Source organism: Uncinocarpus reesii, genomic scaffold (genome assembly GCF_000003515.1).
Source record: "Uncinocarpus reesii 1704 scaffold_2 genomic scaffold, whole genome shotgun sequence".
NCBI lineage: Eukaryota > Fungi > Ascomycota > Eurotiomycetes > Onygenales > Onygenaceae > Uncinocarpus > Uncinocarpus reesii.
The window spans coordinates 3,405,690-3,420,403 of NW_003052499.1; the positions used below are offsets into that span (position 1 = coordinate 3,405,690).

The 14,714-nt window shown below is 49.5% G+C and overlaps 7 protein-coding genes across 7 annotated transcripts; 4 read left to right on the forward strand and 3 right to left on the reverse strand.

Moving 5' to 3' along the window:
- Positions 1-787: 787 nt before the first annotated feature.
- UREG_04145 (RING-box protein 1) lies at positions 788-1,344 on the forward strand (the record flags this gene model as incomplete). Its single annotated transcript, XM_002544582.1, has 4 exons — positions 788-895; positions 954-1,032; positions 1,091-1,161; positions 1,246-1,344. The coding sequence occupies 4 exons, from the start codon at positions 788-790 to the stop codon at positions 1,342-1,344; spliced, it is 357 nt and encodes a 118-aa protein (XP_002544628.1).
- A 383-nt stretch (positions 1,345-1,727) lies between these two features.
- On the reverse strand, positions 1,728-2,212 carry UREG_04146 (uncharacterized protein; the record flags this gene model as incomplete). Its single annotated transcript, XM_002544583.1, has 3 exons — positions 1,728-1,928; positions 2,025-2,084; positions 2,165-2,212. The coding sequence occupies 3 exons, from the start codon at positions 2,210-2,212 to the stop codon at positions 1,728-1,730; spliced, it is 309 nt and encodes a 102-aa protein (XP_002544629.1).
- Positions 2,213-2,973: 761 nt separating this feature from the next.
- On the forward strand, positions 2,974-5,015 carry UREG_04147 (uncharacterized protein; the record flags this gene model as incomplete). The annotated part of the gene is made up of 2 exons (XM_002544584.1): positions 2,974-3,121; positions 3,181-5,015. The coding sequence occupies 2 exons, from the start codon at positions 2,974-2,976 to the stop codon at positions 5,013-5,015; spliced, it is 1,983 nt and encodes a 660-aa protein (XP_002544630.1).
- Positions 5,016-6,427: 1,412 nt separating this feature from the next.
- Positions 6,428-8,473, forward strand: UREG_04148 (uncharacterized protein; the record flags this gene model as incomplete). Its single annotated transcript, XM_002544585.1, has 2 exons — positions 6,428-7,797; positions 7,894-8,473. 2 exons carry the CDS (start codon positions 6,428-6,430, stop codon positions 8,471-8,473), a joined length of 1,950 nt encoding a protein of 649 aa, XP_002544631.1.
- Positions 8,474-8,797: 324 nt separating this feature from the next.
- UREG_04149 (uncharacterized protein) lies at positions 8,798-9,820 on the reverse strand (the record flags this gene model as incomplete). Its single annotated transcript, XM_002544586.1, has 1 exon — positions 8,798-9,820. One exon carries the CDS (start codon positions 9,818-9,820, stop codon positions 8,798-8,800), a length of 1,023 nt encoding a protein of 340 aa, XP_002544632.1.
- A 497-nt stretch (positions 9,821-10,317) lies between these two features.
- Positions 10,318-12,245, forward strand: UREG_04150 (uncharacterized protein; the record flags this gene model as incomplete). Its single annotated transcript, XM_002544587.1, has 2 exons — positions 10,318-11,512; positions 11,566-12,245. The coding sequence occupies 2 exons, from the start codon at positions 10,318-10,320 to the stop codon at positions 12,243-12,245; spliced, it is 1,875 nt and encodes a 624-aa protein (XP_002544633.1).
- A 387-nt stretch (positions 12,246-12,632) lies between these two features.
- Positions 12,633-14,147, reverse strand: UREG_04151 (uncharacterized protein; the record flags this gene model as incomplete). Its single annotated transcript, XM_002544588.1, has 1 exon — positions 12,633-14,147. The coding sequence occupies one exon, from the start codon at positions 14,145-14,147 to the stop codon at positions 12,633-12,635; it is 1,515 nt and encodes a 504-aa protein (XP_002544634.1).
- Positions 14,148-14,714: the final 567 nt, after the last annotated feature.

Below are 14,714 nucleotides of genomic sequence, written 5' to 3' on the forward strand. Positions count from 1 at the left end.
GTTCCAAAACCGAAACGATACGTGGATTGAAGGGTATGCTTCGAGGATAATCACAGAATAGAGCAGCCTGGTGTCGTTGTTTCAAAGAGTCGTTTTAGGCGGGACGAAGATTCTGGGAACTGAGGCGAGTTTGCAATAGCTGAGAAGGAAATCAACGCGGGGAAGAAGGAGGTGCATTCCCTAGACATAGTTATTAATCGGCGGCGGAGAAGTGAAGGTGTGGGAAGTCGAAGCACCGTGAGAGGAAGTCTGTGAAGTCGGGTGTGTTTTGAGGGGTGTGTTGAGGCGGGAGGCGGTTAAGAACGATCACGATGATCACTGGTGGAGGCGAAATTGTCTGTGTCATCAAGTGCCGTGTTTGGTCTGTTTGCTTCATTTGCCCAGTTTGATTTAGAACCTCGGAGATATAAATATCCGGATCGACGTAATTGCCGCTTATGTAAGACAGGCACCCACGGCTGCCATGACAGGTGGGACGGGTTCCAAGGTTGCTTATCGTGATACCAGTTTACTTCCGACGCCGAGCTGGGGATTATCTTTTAAGATTTGCGGAAGTAGCTTATTCTCTTTGCTGGTGAGTCTTCCGGCTGTGTATGACACAATGGAAACTAAACTAACATTCCCTAGTCGGCGGGGAGCCATCCTTGAAAGAGGAACCCAAAGAAAGCCTTGAGGCCAACCTCAACCAAAGCTCCGACCCCACGCTCAGATAACATCTCTTCTCGCGGCACTCGGTTTTGCATCCCAAACCTTCGTTGCTGCTGCCCAAATCATGGCGGACGTTGAAATGACAGACGCCCCCGTGGCACCAGCGAAATCGAAGCCCACAACTAAGAGCTCTAAATCAGGCACAGCTGAAGGTAGCTCTGACAAGAAGCGATTTGAGGTTAAAAAGGTATGATACACTGCCAAAGTACTACACTTCTCGCAAGCTTAACTGTGTAACGTTTCAGTGGAACGCCGTCGCGCTCTGGGCATGGGATATTGTTGTAGACAACTGTGCCATCTGTCGAAACCACATCATGGATCTCTGTAAGTGCTTTCTTTGCGAACGGTTAGTGGCTCCAGTATAGCTGACAACTATTCCCAGGTATCGAGTGTCAGGCGAACCAAGGGTCCTCAACAGCAGAAGAATGTACTGTTGCGTGGGGAATCTGCAATGTGCGTATCATCTCTTCGTTTTTGTTTTTCATTTGCTTCAGTATGAAAGCCCTGGCTAATTAGACTACTTTGCACCCATTACAGCATGCCTTCCATTTTCATTGCATTTCACGATGGTTGAGGACGAGACAAGTGTGCCCCTTAGATAACAGAGACTGGGAATTCCAGAAATATGGCCGATAAATGGCTATTCATTTCAACCACGTCTTACTACGACACGAACCGGTCCTTTACGTATTTGCTGCGGTAACGGAATCAAAGTTCTTCAGTAGCTACCCCTGAATTTTATTGCGGGTTATGGGTCGGTGTTACGGCGACATCACAGGTAACAAGGCAAGGAGTTTGAATATATGACTTCAAAACACTCAATCACGCAGTCCATATGCTGTAGACTTCTTTGCACTATTTCTTTCGATTCCCGCTTGCAGGGCGTATGTCGGTTTCTGCACTTCATTCACTGCAACCACTTCTCAGCAGTGCAGAGTCAATCTATTCATTCTGAGATCATAACATCAGAACTGACTGTATTTTGTGCCACATTCTTAAGCTCAACAATCCACAATATTTCAGCGCACTTTAGCATCCCCTACCACAATCCCACCCCCTCGCACCCCTCCCAGACCCGGGACCAGCCAGGGTTCTGGGTGCTTATTATAGATTGGCCACGGCGGCACGACTACAAATATCGTTACTAGCACTCCAACCGCCCCGATCAAGACTGTTACGAAGACATCTTGGTAGATATAACCGGCGATGAACCCGATGGCCTACACGTTGCGACATCAATAATCTAGCCAGATACGAGGTGATTGTGCGGAGTTCGAGATGGCGGAACGAAGAAAAAAATAAAGGGGGTAACATACACCGAAGACGACTAGTAGCACGTTTGTTAATATTTCAGCAAGCCACTGGCCATGGAAGTCCTATATTTGGTTTCCTAGTTAGGTTCCGTTTCGTCTCGAGGAGTAAGGGGAGCTCTTGGGAACTGGGGTCGTCAACGTACTATTTGGCCCTCGAAAATATCCTGCAAGGGACCGAGGATCTCATCCATTTTGACGAGTAATAACTAGTGGTTCGCCTTGTTTATTGGCGCGCATTGGATATCGGCGAGTCACCCTCGACCGTTGAGATCGGAAGCTTGAGATCTGGCATGAGGTCACATGTCAGGGTTGCTGTTGATTGGACCGGAGACTTAGCCCAACCAGGTCGCGGGCTTGGCGCTGAATAGAGCGGTGATGAAGGAGCCAGCCCTTGGAGATATATTTTACATTAATGGCTTTGTTTCTTAGGTATGACTGCCAGGAATCTCCTCAATGTATCTCTCAATGGTACCTCCGGGTTATGGAGTTTCGCTTGCTTGCATGGGATTCTCCCTTAGCACCAAGGTGCAGATTATCGCAAATGAATTTCGAATAGACCTCTCACCCTCTCTAGAGTTACTAAACAAATAACGGCTAAGTGCATAGACAAGGGCACATCAAGGCAAAACTTGGAAATGAGAGCGTCCGATGCGTCGGAGCTTACCTCCCTTTGGATGACCTCATTATCATTGACTATTTCCAATGAGCTTGTTGGCAGTGGCCCTGGACCTTTCTTTGAGATAGCTACCCCAGGTCTGTAATGTGGTGAAAGCCAGTTGACTCACTTTGCTTTATAAAGTCACGATCTCGCCGTCGAGTCCAACCGAGCTGCTAAAGATGAGCGATCACGATACCTCGTGCTCAGAATTAGCTAAGATCTTAATCAAATGGGAATATTCCCAATGGTCATAAATTTCCTTTTTCGGATTTCTTGCTCCTTCATTGGTGAATTATGGAGCATAATATCAAAGTTGAGACTGGTGTCGAGGTGCCTCCAAGTGCTCCGGGAAAAGAATTGGAAGGGACTTCTCAAGGGAACGCTTTCGATAAACCGCCAGAACACTGGATTTTCGAAGAATTAGAGCAGTTTGGTATCATAGGTGAGAGATACCCTCGGAGACTTCGTAATAAAAGTTGAATGATGCTGAAAGGTCCGCAGATGTTGAAAATCCGACAACTCCTGATCTACAGGGGCCAATACATCCGATTTTTCATCACGAAAGATGGCCTGAATTGAAAGAAAATACCAAGAGATATGATGTATTTAGGCCAAGCTTCATACTAGCAACAAAATTGCTTAAAGTGGCTGGGCCATTCCTGGCATCAATAATACCAACGCTAAGGCTGGATGCAAAAAGGGAATATGTTGTGCTGGAGAAAAGTGCTACTGATAATCAGTTACAAAAATGTTTCAAGCACCTTGAGATAATCGCGCAACACATGGAATGGAAAGAAGACGCCGTCATGTGGCCATCCCTTGGCCGCCAAGGGCTCACAGTTCCCCAGGATGCGGGAATAAAGCCGGACGAACCTGTCCGAGACGAAGAGGATGTTGAATGCTGGGAAGAATCGACAAAGAGGGATCAGGTTCAGGGACTTCCCTGTCGTAAGATGACAGTTTACCTTGCCACTCAATATGGGAACGCATTGGAGGACTTCAAAGGAAAGGAACAACCCACCATGAGATATTCGCAGGCCGTTTTTATGTGTGCAGTTACACTTGTGCATGAAATTGCTCATGTGGCATATGCAGCACGTTTTTCACACAGACCTTGGAGAGGGGAGCCTTTTATCAAGGGAGAGGCATTGCCTGAACTGGGGGTGAGTTTGATAGCTTTTCTGTTCAAAGGCTGGCTCCCTGAAAATATTAGTATGGATGCAACTGGTAAAGACGATTATTCGTTCAAATATGGTTGTTGCTGGTATAAACAGCGTTGCCATCCACGACGATACCCGCGATATACAACAGTGCATTCGATCCCCATGTCACACATTCAAAACATTTTGAGTCAAAGCGCGTGGGACAAATTCGACGAGGGCAACATATCATCGTATTCCATCAGAGTGCGCTCGCTCCTTTTAAGTCCTTGTTTACCCTTCCAAGCCGGACGTACGGCCCGTATCGCTAGAAAGGTTCAACGCTTTCGCGTGGATAGATCTCCCGCTTTGGGCCCATATTCCAATATTTGGGACTACCACGATCCCGACTGGGAGAACCTCGAGCTAAGAGTTAAGAAAGAGGAGCCGGCATGCTCTCCACTGATGCTTCCGGTCAAACTTGAAGCGCAAAGTAGGAGCATAAAGCCGGAGGCCGTTGGCGAGATGCCGGATGATGGTCCGTCACCGGACAATCGGCAAACGAGCGCATCCAAATGGTCTGCAACTTCTTCTCCTGTTAACCTTTGGTTAATTCCAGCTGCGAGTGAACCGCCATCTCCATCCCCGATAGAAGAAATGCAGCCAAACTTGGCACGTAATGGCCAAGGAGACTGTGTAAAATGCGAAAGTGCGAACGGCGGCGAAATTGGTGACATTTGTGACATTGGAACCGGGCATAAGGAGCTGGTAACTACCAACCAGCGACCAACTGTCTCCAGTAGCACAAGCTCGTACTGGGAGAACCTCACAGATGCCACTCCAAATCTCACAGGCGTTATTAGTGCCACATCCAGCAAGTCGAGAGCCCGTCGAAGCCAGTGTCCAAGTCCGCCAAGACACCGCGACAGTGCAAGCCGTGGAAGACATCGGCACCACATCTACAACCAAGCTTCCGTGGAAGACAGCCATTGGCAGCGAGGCGGCGGAAACGATAGCGGCATCACACAACACTACATGCAACGCTTCGCTACGATGCCACCTGTGGCTGCACGGGTTTTAATTCGACAACCAGCAGATACTGCGGTGCAAAGAAGGAGCAGAAGGCTGCAAGGCCTAGAACCCGAGATGCCTGAAGGCCTTCAAGAGCCGAAAAGGCGGAGGGTTGTGCGACATTAGATCTCAAACAAAGAGCGGCTGCATTATTGGCCAAAGCTCATAAAGAAGCTGCAGGTAAATTGCTTGGACAGGTGGTTTTCCTGATCTTCGGGATGCATATGCTTGGGGTGAAAGAAGGGCGGTGGATGGCTCAAAATCCTCCGCAAACTCTAGGAGATAATCTTTGCTCAAGAACCTCTGACGTACGGAGGATGTAACTATGATTGTAGCAAAGCGAAGAAGGAATCATAATGACGGGCTTGGGAAGCCAATTGCACCATCCCCAGGGTCGCATGCTCTGTCCTCCCGCCGCCGTTCTCCAGCCATCTGATCTCATCCAAAGCGCAGTAGCCCGGACTTGGCATGGCCTGTTCTTCGACGAAATCCCTGACCGTCTGTCAGTCTGATGAGCCGAGAAGAAACGCAGTGGCGAGTGGAACCAGCCAAGGCCTTTGCAAGGGCAATTGAACGCGACTCGGCAGTCAAAGTCATGAGGCTTGCAACTGTTGCTTACAGGGATCGCCACCAGCATCAAAGGGCTTTTTGCCAACTGAAGTTCAATCACATTCCCAGGCCACCGCTGGCGATTTGAAGAGCCAACTTTTGACAGCCACTGCCAGTCCGGCTTCGAGCGGCAACGAAAGCTGCCTGGACAGGTTAGACCAGCACAGTAATCCGCCTGGCCGCCGTCCGTAGTCAGCGTAGTTGCAGTGCCGCCTGGGAACCGCCGTTAGTCATCGACGGCTTACATAACACCGACCGTCGACGTCCGCTCTCGAAATTTCCCCCCCAGAAAAACCTCACGATCTCTTCCTCCAGCTCCTGCTCCACTTGCTTGCTGCAGACTTTTCTTCTGTCTGTTCAACCACTCTCTGACTGCACCAGTCAAACCCTCCCTATCTTTGTTCCCTCTGTAAGTCTGTCGCTCGAGGTTCCATCGCTTCTCCCGTCCCCGGCCGGTTTGAGAATCAGTGCCTCTGTCGCTGGGACTTCGGCAGGCAGTCTCGTTCCGACTCTCTCGCCCTCACATCAACCCTGGGGCTCTTCAGCTCCTATTCGGCCAAAACATTCAAGTTGGCGGGGATTAACTACGCCCAGTACTCTTTCATTCACCCTCTTCTAGGCCCAAAGTTCAGGGTCTTCGGCGGGGGAGACACTCGACCCCCATAACTGGGCTTCAGCACTATATGCGATTTGGCTGCCGAATAGGTGCACAGCAGATACAGCCGGCCCTTTCCCGAGGGTCAGGCTGAAGTACATAGGGCCAGGGACGCTGTTTCGCGACAAGCTCCCAGCCACTAACCGTTTTGGATAATCCGGACGAGTGAGCGCTTCCGGGCGTTCGCTCCCCCCCCCCCCTTCCCACCCACTGTGATACTCAGATCACCTGTTTCGTCGCACGGCAGAGAAGTCCCGTTTTACTGCATTGCAAGATGAGCGAATCACCGAGATCCGACAAGTGCCAGACCAGGTATAGCACACCCGTCCCCGAACTCGACGACCATCGCTTTCAACCAGAGTCCTTGCCGAGAGCAGACACCATCGAAAGTACCACAAATAGGCCAATTATCCCGCAGGTCGTCACCTCTCAGCCAGATGAGCCGCCAACTCTCAACCACGTGCAGGAAGCGTTGCTCGACGGCTCCCTAAAAGTGCGGGATTTTGAACATGCCATTGTCGATGATGATGATCAGTCGATCCAAGAATTTGAACGCATTGGAGGGCGACGGATGTCAGTGAGCCCTGCAGCCGTTCGATCCCACAGACGCAACCGAACCAATCAAGACACGGCGTCAATTGCTTCATCCAGGTCATCCTCGCCGCCAAACTCGGTGGATGCATTTGCGGAACCTCGTCGGCGTGAACGCGCAAATACCCTTGAAAGTCATTGCCCAGCCGATCTTGAGGCTCTCTTGCACCGGACTGTGTCTGCTGGCACGCATCACCGGCGGCCCACCTTCAGTAATGAAAGTGTCATTCGGGCGGATAGTGTAGACCCGCGGGTCAATATGGGTGAGGGTGGAGACGTATGCTTCCCAGCACATGAAGAATCCAGAAAATCGTCGCTTATCGATTTCGAAGAACTCGAAGAATTTGTAGCCCTTTCGAAAAGGGCGACTCCGCCAACGAATGGGACCAGCAGACGTAAGCATAGTATGAGCTCGCAAAGCAAGCATCCCCGAATATTCCACGATTTGCGACCCCAAGCGCACAAAACGGACGATTCCAATATTGCTGTGCAGTCGGGAAGTCCTCTGGAGTCTTCATCTGAGTTTGTTGACAAGGCAGATGCAGTTGCAAGAGAACTTGGTGGGGCGCCGGTGGATGTTGTTGATGAGAAGAGACTTTTTGAAGTGCTCCAGAATGAAAACGACCCCACGCGCTTTAGCTTCTTCTCTTCTGAATTTGAAAGCACCATTCATGCCGCTGAGCTGGGTGATTTGGTGCTCCCGGGTGACAGTTTCCGTGACCTTTTCGAACTTGGTCCTGAAGGAGGAGTGTGGTGGTTGGATGTCATCAACCCTAACAAAGAAGAGCTTGGGGCGATTTGCCGCGCCTTTTCCATCCATCCTCTCACCGCTGAGGACATCATAACCCAAGAGGCACGCGAGAAGGTTGAATTGTTCAAGCTGTACTATTTTGTCTGCTTCCGCACCTTCTATCAGATTGACAAGTCAAGTGAACACTACCTGGAACCTGTTAATGTCTATATGGTTGTGTTCCGTGAGGGTGTACTTTCCTTCTCATTTACTGATAACCCACATGCTGCAAACGTCCGCAAGAGGATTGGGAAATTGAGAGAGTATGTCTCACTCAGCAGTGACTGGATTTGCTATGCCATGATGTAAGCGCCCCTTGGTTTCGTGATCATATGATACGCAGGCTAACATCGTCCCAGCGACGACATTGTTGACAGCTTTGGTCCCGTAATTCGCGACGTGGAGAGAGAATCTGAGGCGATTGAAGATCATGTTTATGTTGCCCGCGTGGAAGACTTTGAGGCTTTTCTACCGCAAATTGGTGGACTTCGAAAGAAAGTTATGAGTTTGATGCGATTGCTAGGCGGCAAAGCGGATGTCATTCGAGGCTTCTCCAAACGCTGCAACGAACAATACTCGGTGACTCCGCGCGGTGATATTGGTCTATACCTCGGTGACATTCAGGACCACGTCGTTACCATGATGTCGAATCTCGGCCACTTTGAAAAGATGCTCAGCAGATCCCACAGCAACTATCTGGCACAGTTGAATGTGACAAATATCATGTTGGGCAATGATGTGAATCGGATCCTGAGCAAGATTACCTTCCTGGGTAGTATCTTGGTCCCATTGAATTTGATTTGCGGTCTCTTTGGAATGAACGTCCCTGTGCCTGGCGGTGGCGGAGGTAGTTTGACATGGTTCTTTGGCATCCTTGGTGTCATCGGTGCCATCATGATCACCAGTGTTGTGTTGGCACGGCGGTTTAGACTGCTGTGAACCATGACTGCGTATCTCATGGGATGCTGGCCTTCATTTGATTCTATTCTTGAACATTTTTTGTTGCCCGCCTATAATGCTAGTAAAATTGTGTTTATTTTTCGTGCTTATATTATCTTTGATCGTGGTTGTAATTAATTATTCAGTTGCTAGTCATTTTCGCAGTCATACACTAAAAGCTGCTGATAAAAATGCTTGGTCTCTACCTAGTATCAAAATCTCATCATTGACGACCCAATACCGTAAGAAGCACCCGGTATACCATAGAAAACCGTACGCCGCAGGCCGTGTTTACTCCGTGAATTCCGTGACCGTTCTAGTCCATCAAGATATCTTTGGCCGCTTCATACTAGACCCGTTGAATGCATTCATTTCCCTCGCGCGTTTCCGTTCCATATCCTCTTTCATAACTCGTTCAATGGCGCTTAACGGCTTGCGTGGCGGTTCGGCTTTCTTGGAAGGTGCTCCCTTTTTCGACATTGACGAGAAGACATTCTTCGGCTTCGAACTGGAAGTTCCAAACCCAAGCTTAATGGCGGGTTTCTGAGCCTGAGTCGGAGGTTCCGGCGCGGGCGTAGGCGCGGGTGTCGACTCTGACGAAGGGGTTTCCAATTTCCTTGCGTCGGATCCACTGTCTATCTTTGACTGATCCGATTTTTCGGAGGCGAATGGGGACCGCGACCTTGGCTGCGTTGCGGCCTTTGATGAGAAATTCAGTTTAATTTTCTCTCCCTCGATTCGCTGTAATTCCTTTGCTGCCTCTGACATGCTTTCATCCTCAGCACCTGCAGCCCCTTTATCCTTTTGAGCCCTTTTAATCTGGTTTTCGATCAATTTCTTTTCTCTCGCCTCGTCGCCGCGATCTTGTCTGTCCCTCTTTCGAATCGCGTCCTGCCGTCTCAGCGCTTCCGGGCTATTATCAATCCATGAGATGAATATGCCCTTCTCCCCTTCTTCCACTCGGCATATTCCTTCACGGCCCAAATATTTCGCAAACTCCGTCAGACTCGACCATTTCGTGGCATTCATATGAATATGCTCCTTGTTGGCAATGTACTCCTGGTAGAAATGATTGATTTGAACCTGCTTTTCGCCATGGGACGTCTTTAGCAGCTGGATAAAATCTTTCTGGAAATCATTCGAGTAGCCCTGGATGTACTTTTTTGGGTCTTCGCCCACGAGGAGCATTTGACGGACATGCGACTCGGACTGCGTGTGGCACTTGAAGCCGTTCTCATCGCGCATCTGCCGTTGGCAAACTTGACAGTACCATCGTAAACGCTGAAGGCCCTTGGATTTCAGCCTGTTGGCGATATATTTCGTGCTTCCAACTTCTGCGCGCGGCATGATGGTGTGTGGTTCAAAGAATTCCAAGCGCAAGACAGCGACATCGTCAGGTTGGCGCCGAAGATGGGCGGAGTGGCAGGTGTGATGACTAAACAGCGCCACTGTGGCTGAGTCAGGGGCTGCTAAATATAACTTATCTAGATATTACGTGATAATTTTGAGACTCGACCGCTTCTGGTTGCCTTCAGAGTCAACTCCAGGTTGATTGCTTTTGAGGTCGAGGTTGATCCTGGGCTCGTTACCCCAAGCAAATCAGAAGGAGGATCTACCGCCATGAATATGCGCTCGATATAGCCACCTTCAACGGGAAGCCCAATGGAATTGTCCTTAGTCAACAATCTGAAACCAGCCTGGAGAACACTCTATGCCTTTCTATCCTCGAAGCTTTTGAAGGCATCAACTGACATGCGAGCCGGAACCCGGCCTGACCTCCTTTGACCTCCGGTTTGGTCACTCATTTTTAGCTCTGTGCTCCGTTCTTGACGCTCGCTTCTCGAATGCCTTGTCCGAAACTCACTCCTCTCCAGGCTCGATTCGCCGCCTGTCTAGCAGCCACCCTCTTTCTCCTTTTCCTCTACCTCGTTCCCTTAAATATACGGTTCGCGTATGCGATTGACGTCGATTCGATAATACGCGAAGACCATAACCACCCTATTCTATTAGACTTGGACATACCGTTGGGACTGTTGGGTCCAAAGCCTGTGAATGTGGTATCTGAGGACAATGTTACTCTGGCAAAAAGAGCGCCCGATGGGACTGATGCACTCGCCAACAATGAGCCGCGACTAAAGAATATCGATATGGGGGAAACCCAACACTGGGTTATCCCGAAAGAGGTTGTGACAGGTCCAAAGTCTCCGTCGACTCCAGGACTCCCGGCATTTGTGCGATCGAATGACGAGGCTACGCAGTCAGATCGGAGTTCATTCCAAGAGGATATGAAGCCTGACGGTGATCTGTCTCGCCGAGCAACCGTTGTCTACGTTACAGTGAACACTTGTATTCAACCCTCTTTGAATACAACCCAACGATCGGATGATTCTTCCCCGCCACAGCTTCGACTGTTTTACTCACAAGATAGCTCCGTGAAAGAACCTGGCCCCAATACTCCTAATGTCAGATCCGTTGATCTTGATGATGGCTTTGCTTCTGTTGAAATCGAAGCCGAAGGAGATGTGTATATCGGTATCTTTGCTCCCACACATCAGAGATATGGCGGGATATACAACTATGAAGTTGCGGCTTCTGTAGACGCGCCTTTCCACAGCCTGGAGCCCGACACACCTTTCCTATATTTTGTTGACAGTGACAACAAAGCGGCATTGCTTCAAACCAATGCTACGACAGAAGCTAAACAGGGTGCCCAGTCATACACAGATTGGATGAACCTCAACCCTCCTCCATTCACAATGTTTGCCCATAACATGAATCACTCAGCTATTCTTGGGATTCAAAAGTCCTATTGTGGACTTAGCAAAAATGCCCAGATAGGACGAATGGGGAGCAACATCAAAGCCAAAATGATAGATAGAGGACTGAAGCCGAAGGAACAATTTTATGTTACAGGACTTAATCAGAGCTCAAGGTACTACGGGATTCTAGCTATGAGCGGGAACTCAACCGCGTCAGGAAACGGGGTTGTCGGTGGAGGCGGCAAGGTCTGGAAAACGATGAATTTTACCACTAAATCAGGTGAATCCCCAGCTGGGTTGCAACCTGTCTATCTATTCTAACATTCGATTTAGATGATAATTGCGCCATTGTGTATGACCTTGAGTTCTGCCGCGAAGTTGCCTATGCCGTTCCTTCAAATAACGCTCTTAACATTTCTGAGCTCAAGACCATATACGATAACTACGCCGCCAGCGTTTATGAAAATTTCACATTCTCTCTTGCTCAAATTCCATGCAATACTTCTTCGACCTCGATGTATTCTCTAGCGCGGGGTTGCAAGGACTGTGAGAAAGCATACAAGAGTTGGCTTTGTGCCGTTACGATCCCTCGTTGCCAGGACTTTTCGAGCACCCTTCCTTTTCTCCTCCCTCGCAATACAGGCCAAGCTTTTCTAAACGGAACTATCTTGCCAGAAGATAACGAGTTGCGGCAAAACGTCCTGACAAACTCTTCTCGTAACCCCCTAATCGACTCCAAGATCAAACCGGGGCCGTATAAAGAGGTGCTACCGTGCCGTGAGGTCTGCTATGATTTAGTACAAAGTTGCCCTAGCGCACTTGGCTTTGTCTGTCCAACGAAACAATGGCTGAACAATTCTTACGGGATGATGAGTGAAAACGGCGATGTTACTTGTAGTTACTTGGGGGCTGCTTACTTTATGAAAGGCGCTGCGTCGAGGATCGGGAGCATGGGGGCAAGCATGGGTCTTGTTTTGAGCTTCTGGGCTTTAGTCTGGGGACTTTATGCTTGACTTAATTAATTTCTCTTTTCTCTTTCTTTTTATTTATTATCGGCCTTTGCATTCCTTTCTTTTCTGGATGACCCTGCGTAAATACTGTCACCGGTTCTCATATTGTCTTATCGGTTTCACTCTATATTATCTGTGCATAGAACGTTTTCTCGAACTATTGGCTTGAACGCCATTGGGAGGATCCCTAGTAATATTGTTGTATAGAATATTGGATAAAACAGAGAAAATAGAACTCAACGGCTGTCTAAATCTGCTTTCACGCAGAATATCCAGTCGACTTCAGTCCATTTTATAGTTTAGGAGCAGAAAAAGTATTATCATCCAGGGGTATCTCCGCTTATTCTCCAGACTTTAGGCCAAATCTAGCCCATAAAAACCCAAGCAATCCTATTTACTCCTCCTAGGAGTCGGCGTCCACATGTTCTTTAAAAGCGTTCCGCCAGCACCCCCCAACTCCGCCCTCCGGGGAGTGCTATTCCCCACGCTTGCCCACAGCCTTTGTCCTGCAGGCGTTAAACCAGCCTTACTCGTTCCGGCTCCGCCACCCGGTGTCCTCCCTCCGAATCCCACCATGGGACTACTAGGAAATCTTGGAACCGGCGTCTTCGTGATGCTAGCGGTCTTTTCAACACGCTTAGTCCTCGCGACACGTTCAACCATGCGATGGTGCAAAGCTTCACGACGGCGGGTTTCTTGCAGTTTGAAAGGATTTGGGGTGGACGATGCGGATGCAGCCAAGAATCTAAGGTGCGGGTCTTCGTCGTCTGAAGTTGGTTCAACGGAGGCAGGCTGTGGCTCCGGTTCATCTTCGTCGACGAACGCATAGCCGTTTACTCGAGGTGTTTCACCGCCAGTGAAACCGGGCTCCGAATCTGTGGGCCGTGGCCGGCCAGCAATGGCATCGCGAATGGCGGAAATTGAGGGTGATGGCGGGGGTGCATTGAGGGTATCATTGCTTGCGGGTGATATGGGTTCGACCCTCGTGTTATGATATAGAACTCGTTTCGGCCCAGCGCGCGAAGCGGCTTCAGCTTTTTGTTGCACAGTCTCATGCGTATCTTCCACCGACGAAGGGGTAAACATCAATGGATTTTCAGCCTTTGGTTTCCACGCATCCGGTCTCGCGGGTCGGGCATCAAGATCCGTCTTGATAAGCTCCCTACTTCCCTCTATCCTCTTCTGGCCCTCTAACCTTTCCGACTCTTTCCGCCGGTAGGCAATCTGCCTTGCAGTCGGAATCTTATTCCCACTCCACATCCACGCATATTTCTCCGCTCGCTTCTCATTCTGCCGATCAAGAAGCTTATTAAACGACTCGTTATCCTCGCTTGTATATTTCGCCTGAAACGCGCCGAGACTCATGTTGGCCGCATCAATCTTCATCGTACTTTCCGTCATCGTAGTTTGGGATGAGGATACGGCGGAGGACACAGAAATCGGCGTATCCCCGCCCCACTGCCTGGGCGTATCCTCCGGCCGCTGGGTGCGCATCGGAGTGGACAAGCTCACGCCTCGCCGGCCCTGTCGACCGGGGGTCATGACTTCCGACAATCTGCGCCCTGCGGCAGCGATCCATTGTTTATCTTTCGAATCTAAGGCATCGAGGTAATCTTGCTGGGTTTGCGTTTCAAGAAGCCCGGGGAAGAAGTCCCTTGCGATGATGTGCGACAGTGCATCGGTATAGTCGTCTTCGTCAAGAACTTTTGGCGGGCGTTTGATGCGCTTCAAGGGCGGAGGTGGCATCAGGTCAGTATCCGAGCTCCGCTTAACTAGCGCATTTGATGTAGGTGAGGAAGCCATGGCTGTTTTCTGGATGATCTCTCCTACCAAACGACTAGAAGGGTCTTCCTTGATGTCGCCGTTGGCGATGGAGTGAAGCTCAAGGTCATGGCGGCTTGCCATCCCGGAATTGATGAGCTAAGCCAAACCAGATTATGTCATCATTACGTCACAATGCAAACAAGCACCTGATCAAAGCAAACCAGTCGATTGCGATTGACTATTTAAACAACCTCCAGCTTCAGTCCTACCGACTTCTGCATAACAGCTCCCATCCTCCCGCTTAACAACACCCTCCTTCCGTTCATCTCCCGACTTTCGTTCACCATAACACAGCTTTCCGCCCCTTCAGGATCCTACTTTTCCCAAAAAACGAGTGTAAACCAAGTGATGCAACAGCCCAACATGCCAACGACAGATTCAAAACAAAATGCAGAAAATAGACACCAGCAAAAATAAACCGCTTTCCAAAATCCGTCCGGTGTCTATGTTTAGTTTTAAGAACCCACCAATGCAAAAAGGAAATGAGAAAAGGAAGCGCAGAAACAAGGCTGCGATGGGAGGGTTGCGTCGACAGATCCACATTGACAAGATCAAGTTGAAAGTGTCAGGATGAGAAAGGAAAATCGTGTGACCGTTGATGCGCCTGGCGATGAGCCGAAAGCACCGTCTAGATGGTTTTGATACAAA